The sequence below is a fragment of the Mesoplodon bidens genome, assembly GCF_964165515.1.
Source record: "Mesoplodon bidens genome assembly, chromosome: 13".
Lineage (NCBI taxonomy): Eukaryota > Metazoa > Chordata > Mammalia > Artiodactyla > Ziphiidae > Mesoplodon > Mesoplodon bidens.
Genome location: NC_138169.1, coordinates 26,139,564 through 26,152,632, shown reverse-complemented (window position 1 = coordinate 26,152,632; position 13,069 = coordinate 26,139,564). Strand labels below are relative to the sequence as shown.

At 52.8% G+C, this 13,069-nt stretch overlaps 1 protein-coding gene across 4 annotated transcripts in view; it reads left to right on the top strand.

Moving 5' to 3' along the window:
* Positions 1-13,069, top strand: part of CABIN1 (calcineurin binding protein 1) — a 102,523-nt gene that overhangs the window by 23,710 nt on the left and 65,744 nt on the right. For 3 of the 4 annotated variants that reach the window (XM_081252819.1, XM_081252817.1, XM_081252818.1), the window contains exons 14-20: positions 318-505; positions 1,246-1,398; positions 2,653-2,847; positions 5,382-5,624; positions 5,720-5,876; positions 10,453-10,568; positions 12,211-12,372. In XM_081252819.1, the coding sequence (XP_081108945.1) occupies positions 318-505; positions 1,246-1,398; positions 2,653-2,847; positions 5,382-5,624; positions 5,720-5,876; positions 10,453-10,568; positions 12,211-12,372 (1,214 nt within the window). The remainder of the gene's footprint in view (positions 1-317; positions 506-1,245; positions 1,399-2,652; positions 2,848-5,381; positions 5,625-5,719; positions 5,877-10,452; positions 10,569-12,210; positions 12,373-13,069) is intronic. The other variant, XM_081252820.1, reaches the window with a different exon arrangement.

The following is a 13,069-nucleotide window of genomic DNA, read 5'->3' as shown; positions in this document are numbered from 1 at the left end:
TCAGGATGAGGGATGTGACATTTCCGTTTTCTCAGGTTATCACCTGATACTTTACGTGTCCCCAGTCATTGTCCCAGGTGACGTGGATCATTCTGACTTAAACCACCACCTGGTGAGCAAAGATATGTTCCAGATCAGTCTGCCGGATGAGGGCCTCTAGCCCCAGGGTTTCCATATCCCCATCCAGCCCAGCTGGCTCTCTGCCGCTCGGGGGCTGTGAGGATCCAAGGGCTCAGGTCTGGGGGCAACCTCAGGGAGCAGAAGGGTGTCTGGGCCCCGCACATGCGGTTGACTCCTTCCGGCTTGATGGTTTTCAGTGTCTCCTCGGAACTGCCCTGCGGGTGTGGTGAGTGGCAGGTTCGGGCCCGACTTCCCGGGAGCCCACTTCCTGGGGGACCTCCTGCAGCTGTCATTTGCTTCGTCCCAGCGGGACCTGTTTGAGGATGGCTGGCTGGAGTTTGTGGTCCGCGTGTACTGGTTGAAGGCGCGGTTCCTGGCGCTGCAGGTTGGTCTGTGGTCGGCTGCTTGGGGAAGATGCGCTGGCACCCGGAGGGAGGGGAGAGAGCTGGCTGCGTGGTGGAGGGTGTGTGTGCGCACGTGTGGCACCTGCCTGGGCACTGGGCTCTGCATGAGGAGGTGGGATGTGGTGGGGAACGTGCAGCATCTCAGAAATCCCGACGCCCACCATCAGCACAGCTGTAGCGCCACGAGGGGCCTCATGGGCCCCCTATAGACCCAGCGAGGTTGCTTTGGAGCCTTGACCCCTTCCTTATGTTTCCTGAGAGAGCCTGAGTGTGTGTGCAAATGGGTGCAGAGTTTTTTGGGAGGGAATCACTGCCCATCTGTGTGAATGGAGCTTGTCTGGAGGGCCCAGGAGGGCTGGCTGTCCCCCAGCCCCTTGCACACTGTGGCAGCCAGTGCCCCACAGTCGGTTCTGGAGCTGGGACATGCCTGGGTACAGTCGCGGCTCTGCCAGCTTTGCTCAAGACTTGGAATAGATGCTCAGCCTTGCTCTGGTGTCCCGGTGTCCTCACTGCCACCACGAGGGTCACGATGCTCCCCTTGGAGCTGTAGTGTGAATCATTCGTTCATGCGTTCATTCAGCAGGTACTTACTAAGCCCCACCCCCTCTGTAGAGGGGATATGGTAGTAGTCGGCTAAAACCACCCTCATGGTGCCCCCAGTCTGGTGGGCTCAGGGGGCAGGCACCTGGTGCAGCACAGCGAGTACCCCTCCTCTGCCCAGGGAGACATGGAGCAGGCCCTGGAGAACTATGACATCTGCACGGAGATGCTGCAGAGCTCCGCTGCTGCCCGGGCTGCAGCGGGAGCCGAGCAAAGAGACGTCGTGATCCGCCTGCCCAACCTCCACAATGACTCAGTCGTCTCCCTGGAGGAGGTGAGTGGGAGCTTTTTGATGGTGTTTTCTTGGTCAAAGGCCTGACCTGTCCGTACGGACTAGGAGAGCGGCCCACGTGCTGAGCAGGGCAGGGTGGGACCCAGGAGAGGCAGCTCTGAGGCACAGGGTGCCACGGACTCGCAGGCACATCCCCTGATGGAGCGCTCCTCTGGGGGCCGGTGGCTGGGAGCCGGGGTCGAGGTGTCTGCCCACAGGGTGGAGAATGGCTCTTGCTCAGCTCTCTGGCCTGCGTGTGGCAGCGGCCCCAGAGGAACGAGAGGAAAAGCCCCGCAGAAGCAGACCACTGCTGCTCTGGCCCTGGGGTGGGTCAGCGGTGTGTGATTCTAATCCTGTCCTCACTGTGCAGCCTCTGACCGCATGCCCACAGTTCCACATCTGTGACACATTCACATTGGCTGAAAGCCTTCAGACTCTTGCAGAGTGGTTTCAGGGCCAGGCCTAGTGCAGTGCCCCTGCTGCCTGTATCCTGCAGGCCTCCTGTGAGGAGAAGGTTCTGGGGGTTGGTGGTGTGTGCCAGCCTCTGGCCTGGGCTCCCTAGGTCTCTGAAGCCCCACGCTCCACGGTTCTAGGAGTCTGGTTCGCTGAACTGTGGCCATGAGGCTGTCTAACTATTTTCACAGACACTTTCTGGAGCCCTTCTGCTTCTGTGGTAGTTTTGTTTTTTGGTATATTCGTTCTTCAAAGACTTGAATGCCTTGCCCTTAATAGAAATACTATTTATAAAGTATTTTATAAGGTATTTACTTGCTGTTAATACTTCTCGGCTGGGTCTGTTAAATGCAAAACTCTGGGGGGCTTCCCTGGGGGCGCAGTGGTTAAGAGTCCGCCTGCCAATGCAGAGGACACGGGTTCGATCCCTGGTTCGGGAAGATCCCACATGCCGTGGAGCAGCTAAGCCCATGCGCCACAACTACTGAGCCTGCACTCTAGAGACCGTGAGCCACAACTACTGAGCCCGTGCGCTGCAACTACTGAAGCCCGCGCACCTAGAGCCCGTGCTCCACAACAAGAGAAGCCTCCGCAATGAGAAGACCGCACACCGCAACGAAGCGTAGGCCCCGCTCGCCGCAACCAGAGAAAAGCCCGCACGCAGCAGCGAAGACCCAACGCAGCCAAAAATAAAAAATAAATAAAATAAAATAAATTAATTTTTTTAAAAATGCAAAACTCTGGCTGCATTCAGGGAGCCCGTGAGGGCTTGGTCGTCAGGCAGTGATTCTGGGCCTTTTCCAGATCGACAAGAACCTGAGGTCGCTGGAACGGTGCCAGTCACTGGAGGAGACTCAGCGGCTGTATGAGGCTGGCGACCACCAGGCCGTCGTGCGCCTGCTCCGCCCCACCTTGTGCCCCAGTGGGTTTGACCGGGCCAAACACCTGGAGTTCATGACATCTGTGCCTGAGAGGCCGGCCCAGCTGCTGCTGCTGCAGGTGTGTGCTGCCCCGGCCCTTCTCCTGCTTGTGCTTTCTGCTTGGCCGGAGTTTCTTCTCTGGGGGCTTGGAGGCAGCCCTGGAGAAAGCAGAGAGAAGTGGAGTACAATCCGCCCCCTCGGGCACCGGGAAGACGTGGTGAGAATATACGGGGGCGGGAATTGGAACCTAGGGGTCTGCTGGGCTCAATCAAGGTGAGCCTGCGCCAGGCTCTGAACTTCCACGTGGCAGAGGGGGAAGGGAGACTAGTCAGGGCTTAGCCATCCATCCACCTGATGGTTCATCTGCCTGTTGTTCCTTGCTTTTTAAATTAACTATTGAGTACATATAAAATTGATAAAATATCTATACAATGTGAAGAATTAAGAGAAGGTAAATAGTCCCGTAGGATCAAGTAGTTGAAGGAAAGGAACATGAGTGTGGTGTGTGAGGCCCATGTGCCCTGTCGGCTCCCTCCATGCCCCCGTCCTCAGCACGTGAACCCCTGCTGAGAGCTGGCCGGGCACCAAGCCTCTGCTGGGCTGCGTGGTCACTCAGCCTCCCCGCGCCTCAGCGTCTTGTCTCCGGAGCGGGGATGGTTATTGTCTGTACCTCAGAGGCCTGCTGTGGAGTTTCCTGAGCTGGCGTGTGTGGGCATCACGCCTGGCATGTGGCAAGCCCCAGATGGGTGCTGGCAGTGGCCGCTGCCGCCATCCTTGGGACGCGTGGAGATGGATGTGGAAGATGATACACAGGATGTGCTCAGTGGTGTGGGGTGGGCTTTGATTTATTATCTCACTGGGTCCTTCCTCTTCAGTCTAGGGAGAGAGCCCAGTCTTCTCCCGGGCTTTTTAAAAATTTTTATTTTTTTTAACCTTTAAAAAAATTTTTTTGGCCACACCGTACAGCATGTGGGATCTTAGTTCCCTGACCAGGGATCGAACCCGCTTCCCCTGCAGTGGAAGTGCAAAGTCTTAACCACTGGACAGCCAGGGAAGTCCCCTCCCGGGCTTTCTGAACTGACTTTCTTGAACTGGGAAATGGTTAAGAGGTGTGACTGGGAACAAGCGGAGGTGAAAGGGGAAAAATGGGGAGAGGAGGGCAGGGGATGAGCTGTGATGACCTCAGCGCCAGTGGCTGTGAGGTGGACAGCTGAGTGTGCCAGGGACAGGCCAGCTCAGTGGCTCAGGTGGTCTTGCTCCGTGGTCTGGAGCTCCTGGGCAAAGTGGGTGGGGGGGCCCCAGGGGAGGGGCCTGCTGCTGGGGAGGCACCGCACAGTGCTGAAGCCCGAGATGAGGCCTAGGCCGAGTGCTGGAGAAAATGCTGGGTTTTGCTCCTTTTCCTCTTGAGGGGGTGTGTTTTCTTATTGATTTGGAATGCTTTTTATATATTAGAGATATTAATCTTTTTCTCATCGAATGTTTTTTCCCAGTTTGTTGTCTGCTTTTAAGTTGCAGCTTGTGCTTTCTTTGACGTACATAAGTTTTGACTCTTTAGGTCATTAAATCTCTTGATGTTTTCAAACAGTGGTGAATTTGTTCATTATGCTTAGAAAGCCTTTTCGAGGCTAGAACAACATTCATCCAGTTGTTGCACACACAGGGTGGAGCTCCCACAGTGTGCCTGACACCGGGCAGCGGGGAGGCCCCCTGACAGAACCTACTCTCCACAAGGGAGGCTGCAGGGGGCGTGTCAACAGACAGACAGAGGCCTGTGCGCCTTGCTTCTTCCTGCAGTGTTAGGTGTTGGGTGCATGCCTGCGTGTAACCCGCTTCACCTAGCTTTTGTAGGGTGGGGGTCTGACTTGGAATCCTCTCTGGGATATGCAGGAGGCTCGGTCTCCCTGTGTAGACGAGCTGCCTGCCACATTCTTCAATGTAAGTGTACAGTCTCCTCATGGCTGTGTTGATTCTTAGTCCTGATACTTTGGGTTGCTGTTTGAGCAGGACATTTTTGCTGGTCATTATGTTTTCTAACTACGTTTATGGTTTATAGGAACCCTGTTGATTTTTGCGTGTTTATTTCAAATCTGGCCACTTCACTGCATTCCCTTTATCTCTGATGGTTTCTGTTTTGGGTGGATGGTCTGTTGCCACAGTCAGTGGTGATCTGCTCTCCTCATTTGTTGGCAGTTATTCTTCTGCTTTTTGGCTCTTTCTGGCCTCAAGCACTGGGGATCATGTCACATTAGAGTGATGGGTCCTTGTCTTGTCTCTGACTTTCTGTCAACCAGCCCCTTGCGTGTTCTGATCAGGTGGGGTTGGCTCCAGCCTGCGGCCTCCACCTCTGCCCCTGTGGGCTTCACACCTCAGCAGCTCCTGCTCGGTGCTGGCTTTCCCTAAAGAAACACAGGTCCCGTTTTCCTGGAAATTAAGGCTCTTATGTTGGGGGTGGTTTTGATCTGCGTTCAGGTGCGTTTCTGCCTGTCTGTCACCTCAGAGGGCGGTCGAGGTGGGCGGGCCTGCTCTGCATGCCCTGGGCCCCTGTGGGGCCAGGCGTGGCGAGCGTGGCCGTAGCTCTCACAGCGCCTTCCTGCCCCCTCCTCCCTCATGCAGGACTCCTTGCTCCGGCTGGAGGACCACCGTCAGTGCTTCGAGTGCTCTGATGTGGCTCTGAATGAGGCGGTCCAGCAGATGGTTAATGCCACTGAGGCTGCCGCCAAGGAGGAGTGGGTGGCCACGGTAACCCAGCTGCTGCTGGGCATCGAGCAGGCACTCTCAGCAGACAGCAGTGGCAGCATCCTGAGGGACTCATCCTCCGCCGCTGGCCTCACCCGTCTCACCAACAACCTCATCCAGGTAACCCGGCTCCTTCCTGCCCGCCCGCAGCCCGGTTGGCCCTGAGGACGCACCCTGGGGGGAGCTGACCCTACAGTGACGCCCCATCGCCCCAGGTCATCGACTGCAGCATGGCTGTGCAGGAGGAGCCCAAGGAGCCCCACGTGTCCTCGGTGCTGCCCTGGATCATCTTGCACCGCATCATCCGGCAGGAAGAGGACAGCTTCCGCTCCCTGTGCCACCAGCAGCAGCTCCAGAGCCCGGCAGATGAAGGTGTGGGGACACGATCCGGTGGGGATGGCCCTCAGCCCGGTGTCCCTGCCTCTCGTCTCTGCCTCAGGGCCCTGCAGCCCTGTCCAGGCACCGTGAGTGGGCTTGGGCTCGGGCAGTGGATGTTTCATGGCACTTGGATGGAGGCAGAGGCTCCCCACCATGCGGTGGGGGTGGGGCCGTGGCCTGTGCAGTGTTTCACGTCGGGTGCAGGTGGCGAGCACCGTGAGGAGTGGGCCTGCTCTGGGAGCCTCGTGCCGCCAGCTCCTCCAGTCCCTGCGCAGCCTGTGGGCCCTCGTGGGTGTGGGCCCGGGCAGCTGGAGGGCAGCACAGGGCAAGCAGGCACAGGTTCCACTTGGCCATGTGACCATGGGCCAGTCAGGCGACCCCCAGCCTCTGTTCCCCCCGTCCACTCTGGGGATAGTGGCACCATCTCAGGGTTGTTGGAGGACCTATGGGGCAGTAAAGCCATCGTTGCCACAGCAGGTCATTGCTGGCACGAGGGGTGCTGGTGCCGAGTGCAGAGGCCGCAGGGGCGAGCCAGGACCCTGTGTGGAGATGGCACTTGAGCCGGGTCAGCACAGTGGTGGGAAATGTGGTCGGTGGAAGAAATGACATCAAAATCCAACAGCTAAATGACATTTAAGCAAAGAGTGTAGCTCTACCGAATGGACTTTATTCCTTTGGTTTTCTCGCATTTTCAATCTAAACTTGGCTGATATACGTATACTTTTTATATAGCTATGATTACAATACACGTACTTATGTGTGTATTCAACCAGCTTAAAATTGAATTTATTGGGGGCGTTTTCCTCAGTCATTTGACAGATCAGCAAAGCGCACAGGAAGGAAAGTCAGCTGTGTGGCCACAACCACGGAGCCCACACCAGCTTGCCTTCCTTCCACTTGCTCTCTTGCTCCAAGTGCTTCACTCTGCAGGTGTCTGTCAGCTGCTCTCTGCTTGTCAGGCCCCCGTGGGTGAGAACCTCTGGCCTGGAAAGGTTCACAGTGGGGGCGACAGACGGGACCACTAGCAGCACCCACAGTGCCATGCCTGAGGCCTGATGGGGGGCCGGGAAGCGATGGGGCAGCTGGGCAGGAACCCGGAAGGGCTGGGCATGTGGCTGGACTTGGCAAGGAGCCAGACCGAGAAAGGCTTTTGCCCCCGTGCATAAGCTGTGTGGCTGTGTTCCGTTGTCTTCACGATGCTAGGAGAGGTGCCCTGCTTTGCCCAACTCTCAGGGCAGCGGTGTTTCTCTCTTACTGGTCATTCTTTAGTCAATACCTCATGCACGCCTTTTTGCTTCTGCTGAATTGATTTTTTTGGATAAATTTTTAGAACGGTTATCTTTAGAGTGCTTGACAAATAGTGCCTCTGTGTTTTACAAAAAAACTTCAGTGGTGAAAAAAAATTAAGGTTTACACCTAATTAAGAGTCTCCTCTTAATTAATTATGCAAGCACAATATAGGGGTTTTTTTGGTTTGCTATTTTAGTAACAGGATTTCTTTTGTTTTATTTTAAATATTTATTTATTTATTTATTTGGTTGCACCTGGTCTCAGTTGTGGCAGGCGGGCTCCTTAGTTGTGGCATGCGAACTCAGTTGCGACATGCATGTGGGATCTAGTTCCCTGACTAGGGATCGAACCCAGGCCCCCTGCATTGGGAGTGTGGAGTCTTATCCACTGTGCCACCAGGGAAGTCCCCATAATATAGTTTTTGAAAAAACTGCCAGTAAGCAAATGAGGGGAGGAGGACAGTCCAAGGCCATAAACTTCAAAAGGGTGGGCTAGGGAAACAAAGATCCTGGTGGACTGGCCGCCGGTGTGGCCCATCCCCTCCTCCACCCCCAGGAGGACTGAGTGGACAGGGTGAGTGGACAGAGTCCTCTGTTCTGTAGAGAGTGGGGTGGTGGGGCTGCCCCCTGTATTGCCCTGGGCCTTGGCAGAGGCAGGAAGGGCTGCTGGGTCCTGCCCCTCCTGGTGGCAGACTACATGGAGGGCACTCTGGCCGGCAGTAAGGGCCCAGCGTGGGGCAGTGTTGCATGCTGAGTTCCCTGGAGCAGATGTTGGGATGGTATATTAGGAATCTCTACTCGTGAAAGGAAGCGGGAAGCAGCGGGGAGAACAGGGTGCATCCTGACGTTGTCTCGGCCCCCGGCAGGGGGGCTCTGTAGCATGTCAGGCAGAGGAAGCCAGGCCTTTGCCCTCCCATCTCACTTCAGTCACTGGATGTGGCTCCCGCGGCTGTAGCCAAGCCGAAGGAACTGCTGGCTGGGGCCATGTGCTGGCCGCACTGCTCTCCCCGGGCAGCCATCCTACCTTTAGGAGATCTCGGAAGAGAAGACAAAACCCTGGTCCCCCAGTGTGGACTGATGCAGCTGGTCGAGCGAGCTCCCTTCTTTTCCCTCAGCAGACACAGGTGGCGGAAAGTGATTGAGAGCAGCACCTGCTGCAAGCTCACAGCTTTGAGGAAGGGCAGGCTGGTCTTCTTTATGGGAGATGCCCCAGAAAATTCCTTCATGGTGATTGCAGCGCTGCTGTGGTCCGAGGAGCCGCCCTGGCTGACCGTGAGCAGGATAGAGAGAGGTGACATGGCGGGCATGCTGACAGATCATGGCCCACCCCTACCCCACACCCCGCATCGAGTACAGGAAGGGAAGAAGGAACACACCATTCGAGAGACAGGTGAACTAGGCCTGGAAGAAAGCATACAGCAAGGAGCAGAGGCAGAGGCTTGTGGGTGATTGACCCAAGAAAATCATTTGTTAAAATTTCTAAGACGGTAAGCAGAATGAAATGAAAAGGAAAACTGCAGAACTAAGGGAAAACGCTGCAAACCACATCTCACCATTATAAACTAATAAACTAAAACAGCGAGGAGCAGAGTGAATATGACTGAAACTGCGGGAGACGGATTAAGAGCTAACAGCACTGGAGAGAAGGCGGTAGGTGTGGAAGACAGAGGTGGTCCAGCGTGAGGGTGACTGGGGCGCCCGATGACAGCAAGAAATCTGATGTCAAATACAGGAAGAGTTCTCTGAATTGTAATAAACACTGAATCTGCAGGTTCAAAGTATATACCAAGAAAAGTTGATACGCAACCATCTACATCAGGATGCATCCTGATGACAGATCTATGTTAGGGGTAAAGACTTGTCAGGTTTCTAAACTGAAAAAGCAATTTATCTTAATGGGACAAAGAACAGGGCTCATTTCAGATTTCTCCCTGGCAGTGTTCAGTGCAGTTGGGGTCATGTCCATATGTCTGCAGGGTTCTCAGGGCAGGAAAGTGTGGGCCCAGGCATGTAGCCAGTCGTTTGTAATTACAGTGGATTCCAGCTCCTTGAGTGCTTCTTAGAAGCATGGCTGGAGGATGAAGTCAGTAAACGAACATGAGTCAGGATGGAAAAGCCACAGGAAAGAGCTTGCGATGAGCACCAGATCCACTTAGAATCAGAGTCGAAAGAGAGCAGCCGGGCTGATTATGGCTGCAGAACAGAACGTACGTGTTATAACCCTACTGAACTAGAAGCAGTATGTATGACCAGATTGGGAGCTGGGGGAGAGGAGGAAAAAGCTACCACAGAGCCATCACTGACCTGGTGTAAGAGTCATTTGATGCTGTTGAAAATGGAAATGAAAGGACTTCCCTGGTGGTGCAGTGGTTAAGAATCTGCTTGCCAATGCAGGGGACACAGGTTCGATCCCAGGTCCGTGAAGATCCCACATGCCGTGGAGCACCTAAGCCTGTGCGCCACAACTACTGAGCCCAGAGCCCATGCTCTGCAACAAGAGAAGCCACCGCAATGAGAATCCCGCACACCACAATGAAGAATAGCCCCCGCTCGCCGCAACTAGAGAAAGCCTGCGTGCAGCAACAAAGACCCAACACAGCCAAAAATAAATAAAATTAAATAATTTTTTTTTAAAGTACAAAACAAATTTCATGAAAGAATCTTGATTCTGTTTTTTCTATTACTTTCTATCCTAATGTGTTCTGTCCTAATCCTCTTTAAAAACGTTAGTTAGAAGACCATGATGGGTTATGGCTCAGAGTTTCAAACACACCAAGGGATCTTTAAGGAACTAGTCATAGTTCTAGTGATGAACAAACATTTAACTGAGATTTGGTAGTTCTTTTTCCTTCTGTAGTAGTTAAACAGACCTAAATATAAGAATTTTTAAGTTAAGCAATGGTATGTGTAGTATGGGTTCCATTGTCGTAAATGACTTGTCTCTTTCAAAATGTCTCATACATGCATAGAAAGATGCTTCCAGTGATGTTCACCAAATGTCAGCCCTGGTTATTGGGGGCGGGGGGTGGGGGGGTGGGCAGTGCTGCTGTTTGGTGATAGACCATTCCTTCTGTATACGGTCCTGTGCGATCTGAATTGTTTTTTGATAAGCATGTACTGCTTTAGTAAACCCAGTCACATCATTACTGATTTTAAAAGACAAAAAGATGAAAAAGGAAAGAGGGGGAACTCTGCGGCCCCTTGGTATAGACAGAGGAGGGGGGCTCACTGCTCCCAGCCGTGCTGGCACTGACCCTGGGTGTCGCCTGGTCTTTCCCCAGTGACAGCCGATCTGCCCATGCTCCCTTCCTCCCTCATGCTGCTCAACACAGCCCATGAGTACTTGGGCCGGAGGGCCTGGTGTTGCAACTCCGACGGGGCCCTGCTGCGATTCTACGTAAGTGCTGCTGGGGCGCTCCCGCCCTTCTCTGGCCATTGTCACCCCGGGTCTAGAGTGCGTGCCCGTGCTTTCTTGCTTTCTTTCTCTCTCTTCCCCTCTCTCTCCCCGCTTCTCTCTTGGAGTAAAATTTAAACTATTGACTCTCTTCTTTAGTGATTTTAGGTTCATTTGGATTTTTTCTTCCATGGTCAGTTCTGTTTTTGGAATAGTGTCCATGTAAGCATAAAGTTGTTCACGGTATTTGCTGATGCTTTTAAAAGTCTCTGTAGTACCTCTAGTTATGCCCCCTTTTTCATTGCTAAATCATTTATTTATGCTTCCTTTTCCATTTTTGAAAAAACAGTCTTTTATGAGGTTTATCGAAATTAGTTTTTTCAAACTACCAGTTATTGGTTTATTGACCTATTTTTTCTTTGCTTTCTAGTTCACTAATTGACACTTTATTTTTTACTTTCTTTGGATTTGCTTCGTGTTTTTTCTAACTTATTGAAGTAAATGCTTATTTTAGTGATCACCTTCTAATACGTGTGTTGGAGATTATAAGTTTTCCCCAAGTACATTTTTAGCTGCATGCCATAAGTTTTGATATTTGCGATCTTTATTTTTATTTATTTTTTATGACAAGGTCTTTTTTTATTTTTGAATTTTATTTTATTTATTTTTTTATACAGCAGGTTATTAGTCATCAATTTTATACACATCAGTGTATACATGTCAGTCCCAATCGCCCAATTCATCACACCGCCCCCCGCCCGACCCTCCTGCCGCTTTCCCCCCTTGGTGTCCATACGTTTGTTCTCTACATCTGTGTCTCAGTTTCTGCCCTGCAAACCGGTTCATCTGTACCATTTTTCTAGGTTCCACATATATGCATTAATATATGATATTTATTTTTCTCTTTCTGACTTACTTCACTCTGTATGACAGTCTCTAGATCCATCCTCGTCTCAACAAATGACCCAATTTTGTTCCTTTTTATGGCTGAGATATTTGCTATCTTTATGTAACTGATTTCTAATTTTATCGAATTATGTTTGGAGGATGTGGTCTGTATTATACCTAGTCCTTGGTATTTGTCGAGACTTGCTTTTTGTCTAGTTTTGGTAAAAATACCGCAGATGCTTGAAAAGAATGTATGTTTGCTAATAGCTGGGCATCATAATGGTAGCCGTTGCTTTGACCTCTGTAGATTGACCAGCTGACTATCACTCGCCTCCTCTGAGATCCTCACTAATGTCTGTCTGCCAGAGAGAGGTTCCCTCGGCCCTAATGGGATTTATCGTCTGACATTATAACTTTAATTCACACCCCTCCACGGGAGTCTGAGCTTCCCAAAGGCAGGGACAGTGTCTCGATGTGCCCAGCATAAGACGGTGCTCAGTAGATATTTGGGGAGCAGATGAATGTCTAAATGAACAAGTGTAGCTAGAAACTGCCTGCGGTGCTGGAAGGAGGGAAGCTGGGCAAATCCTCAGCACGCCCTGCAGAGCGGGGCCCAGATGGCTCCCAAGGGGGTGGCAGGCCGGTTCCAGGACACAGGCCCAGACAAGCTCCTCAGGTTAGCAGAGCTGATGGGCCCACTGTGCAGGCGGCTGCCGGCCCTCCCCCAGGTGCCTCTTCCCGCCCGCCCACCACCTAGGTGCGCGTCCTCCAGAAGGAGCTTGCTGCATCCGCTTCTGAGGACACTCACCCATACAAGGAGGAGCTGGAGACAGCCTTGGAGCAATGCTTCTACTGCCTGTACAGCTACCCCAGCAAGAAGAGCAAGGCCAGGTACCTGGAGGAGCACTCGGCTCAGCAGGTGAGGGCCCCCTGGGGGCAGGGCCTGGGCTCCCCTGGTGGGGGTGCTGTCGTGGTGGGGGGGGTCGGGTTGGGAGGTGGGATTTGCTGCATCAGGTGGACTAGTCCCACCAAAGAAAGTTCTTGCTTTTCTCGCAAGAACTAGTTTCATAAATGTTGACTAATCATTCAAAAATGCAGCATGGCAATTTTTCAGTAGATCTTTTTCCCCCAATTTGAATAATGCAGATAATTCCTTAGAAGGTTTCTGTTTTTTTGGTGTTTGGTTTTCAGACCGCTAGTGGGTGTGTTACCTCAGTGGTCCTGAACACGGTCAACTATTCTTTGAGGGAGTCCATCCCCTAAGTGTGTGCGACTCTGGGCAGGGTCCCCGCCGTGACCCCCGTGGCATGCAGAGCGCCCTGGCCCAGAGCAAGCGCTTGGTCAGTATTTGGCAACCAGGTGACCTGCCCTCTGTTATGGCCATGTGGACTCAGAACGAGCCCTCGGTTCCAGTGTTTGTCTCTATAAAGACCGGGTTTGTGCTGGTTCACTTTTCTGCGTCACACACTTGGATTTAGGGATTGCAGTCAGCGAGCAGATGTTTTAAGTATGTGGGAGTCATTTGAGGCTCTCCTCGTCTACACTGGACACTGAGCGTTTCCGTAGAAGGACTCCCCGCCATGCACTATACCTGGACCGCACTATGGCCTGCCTCT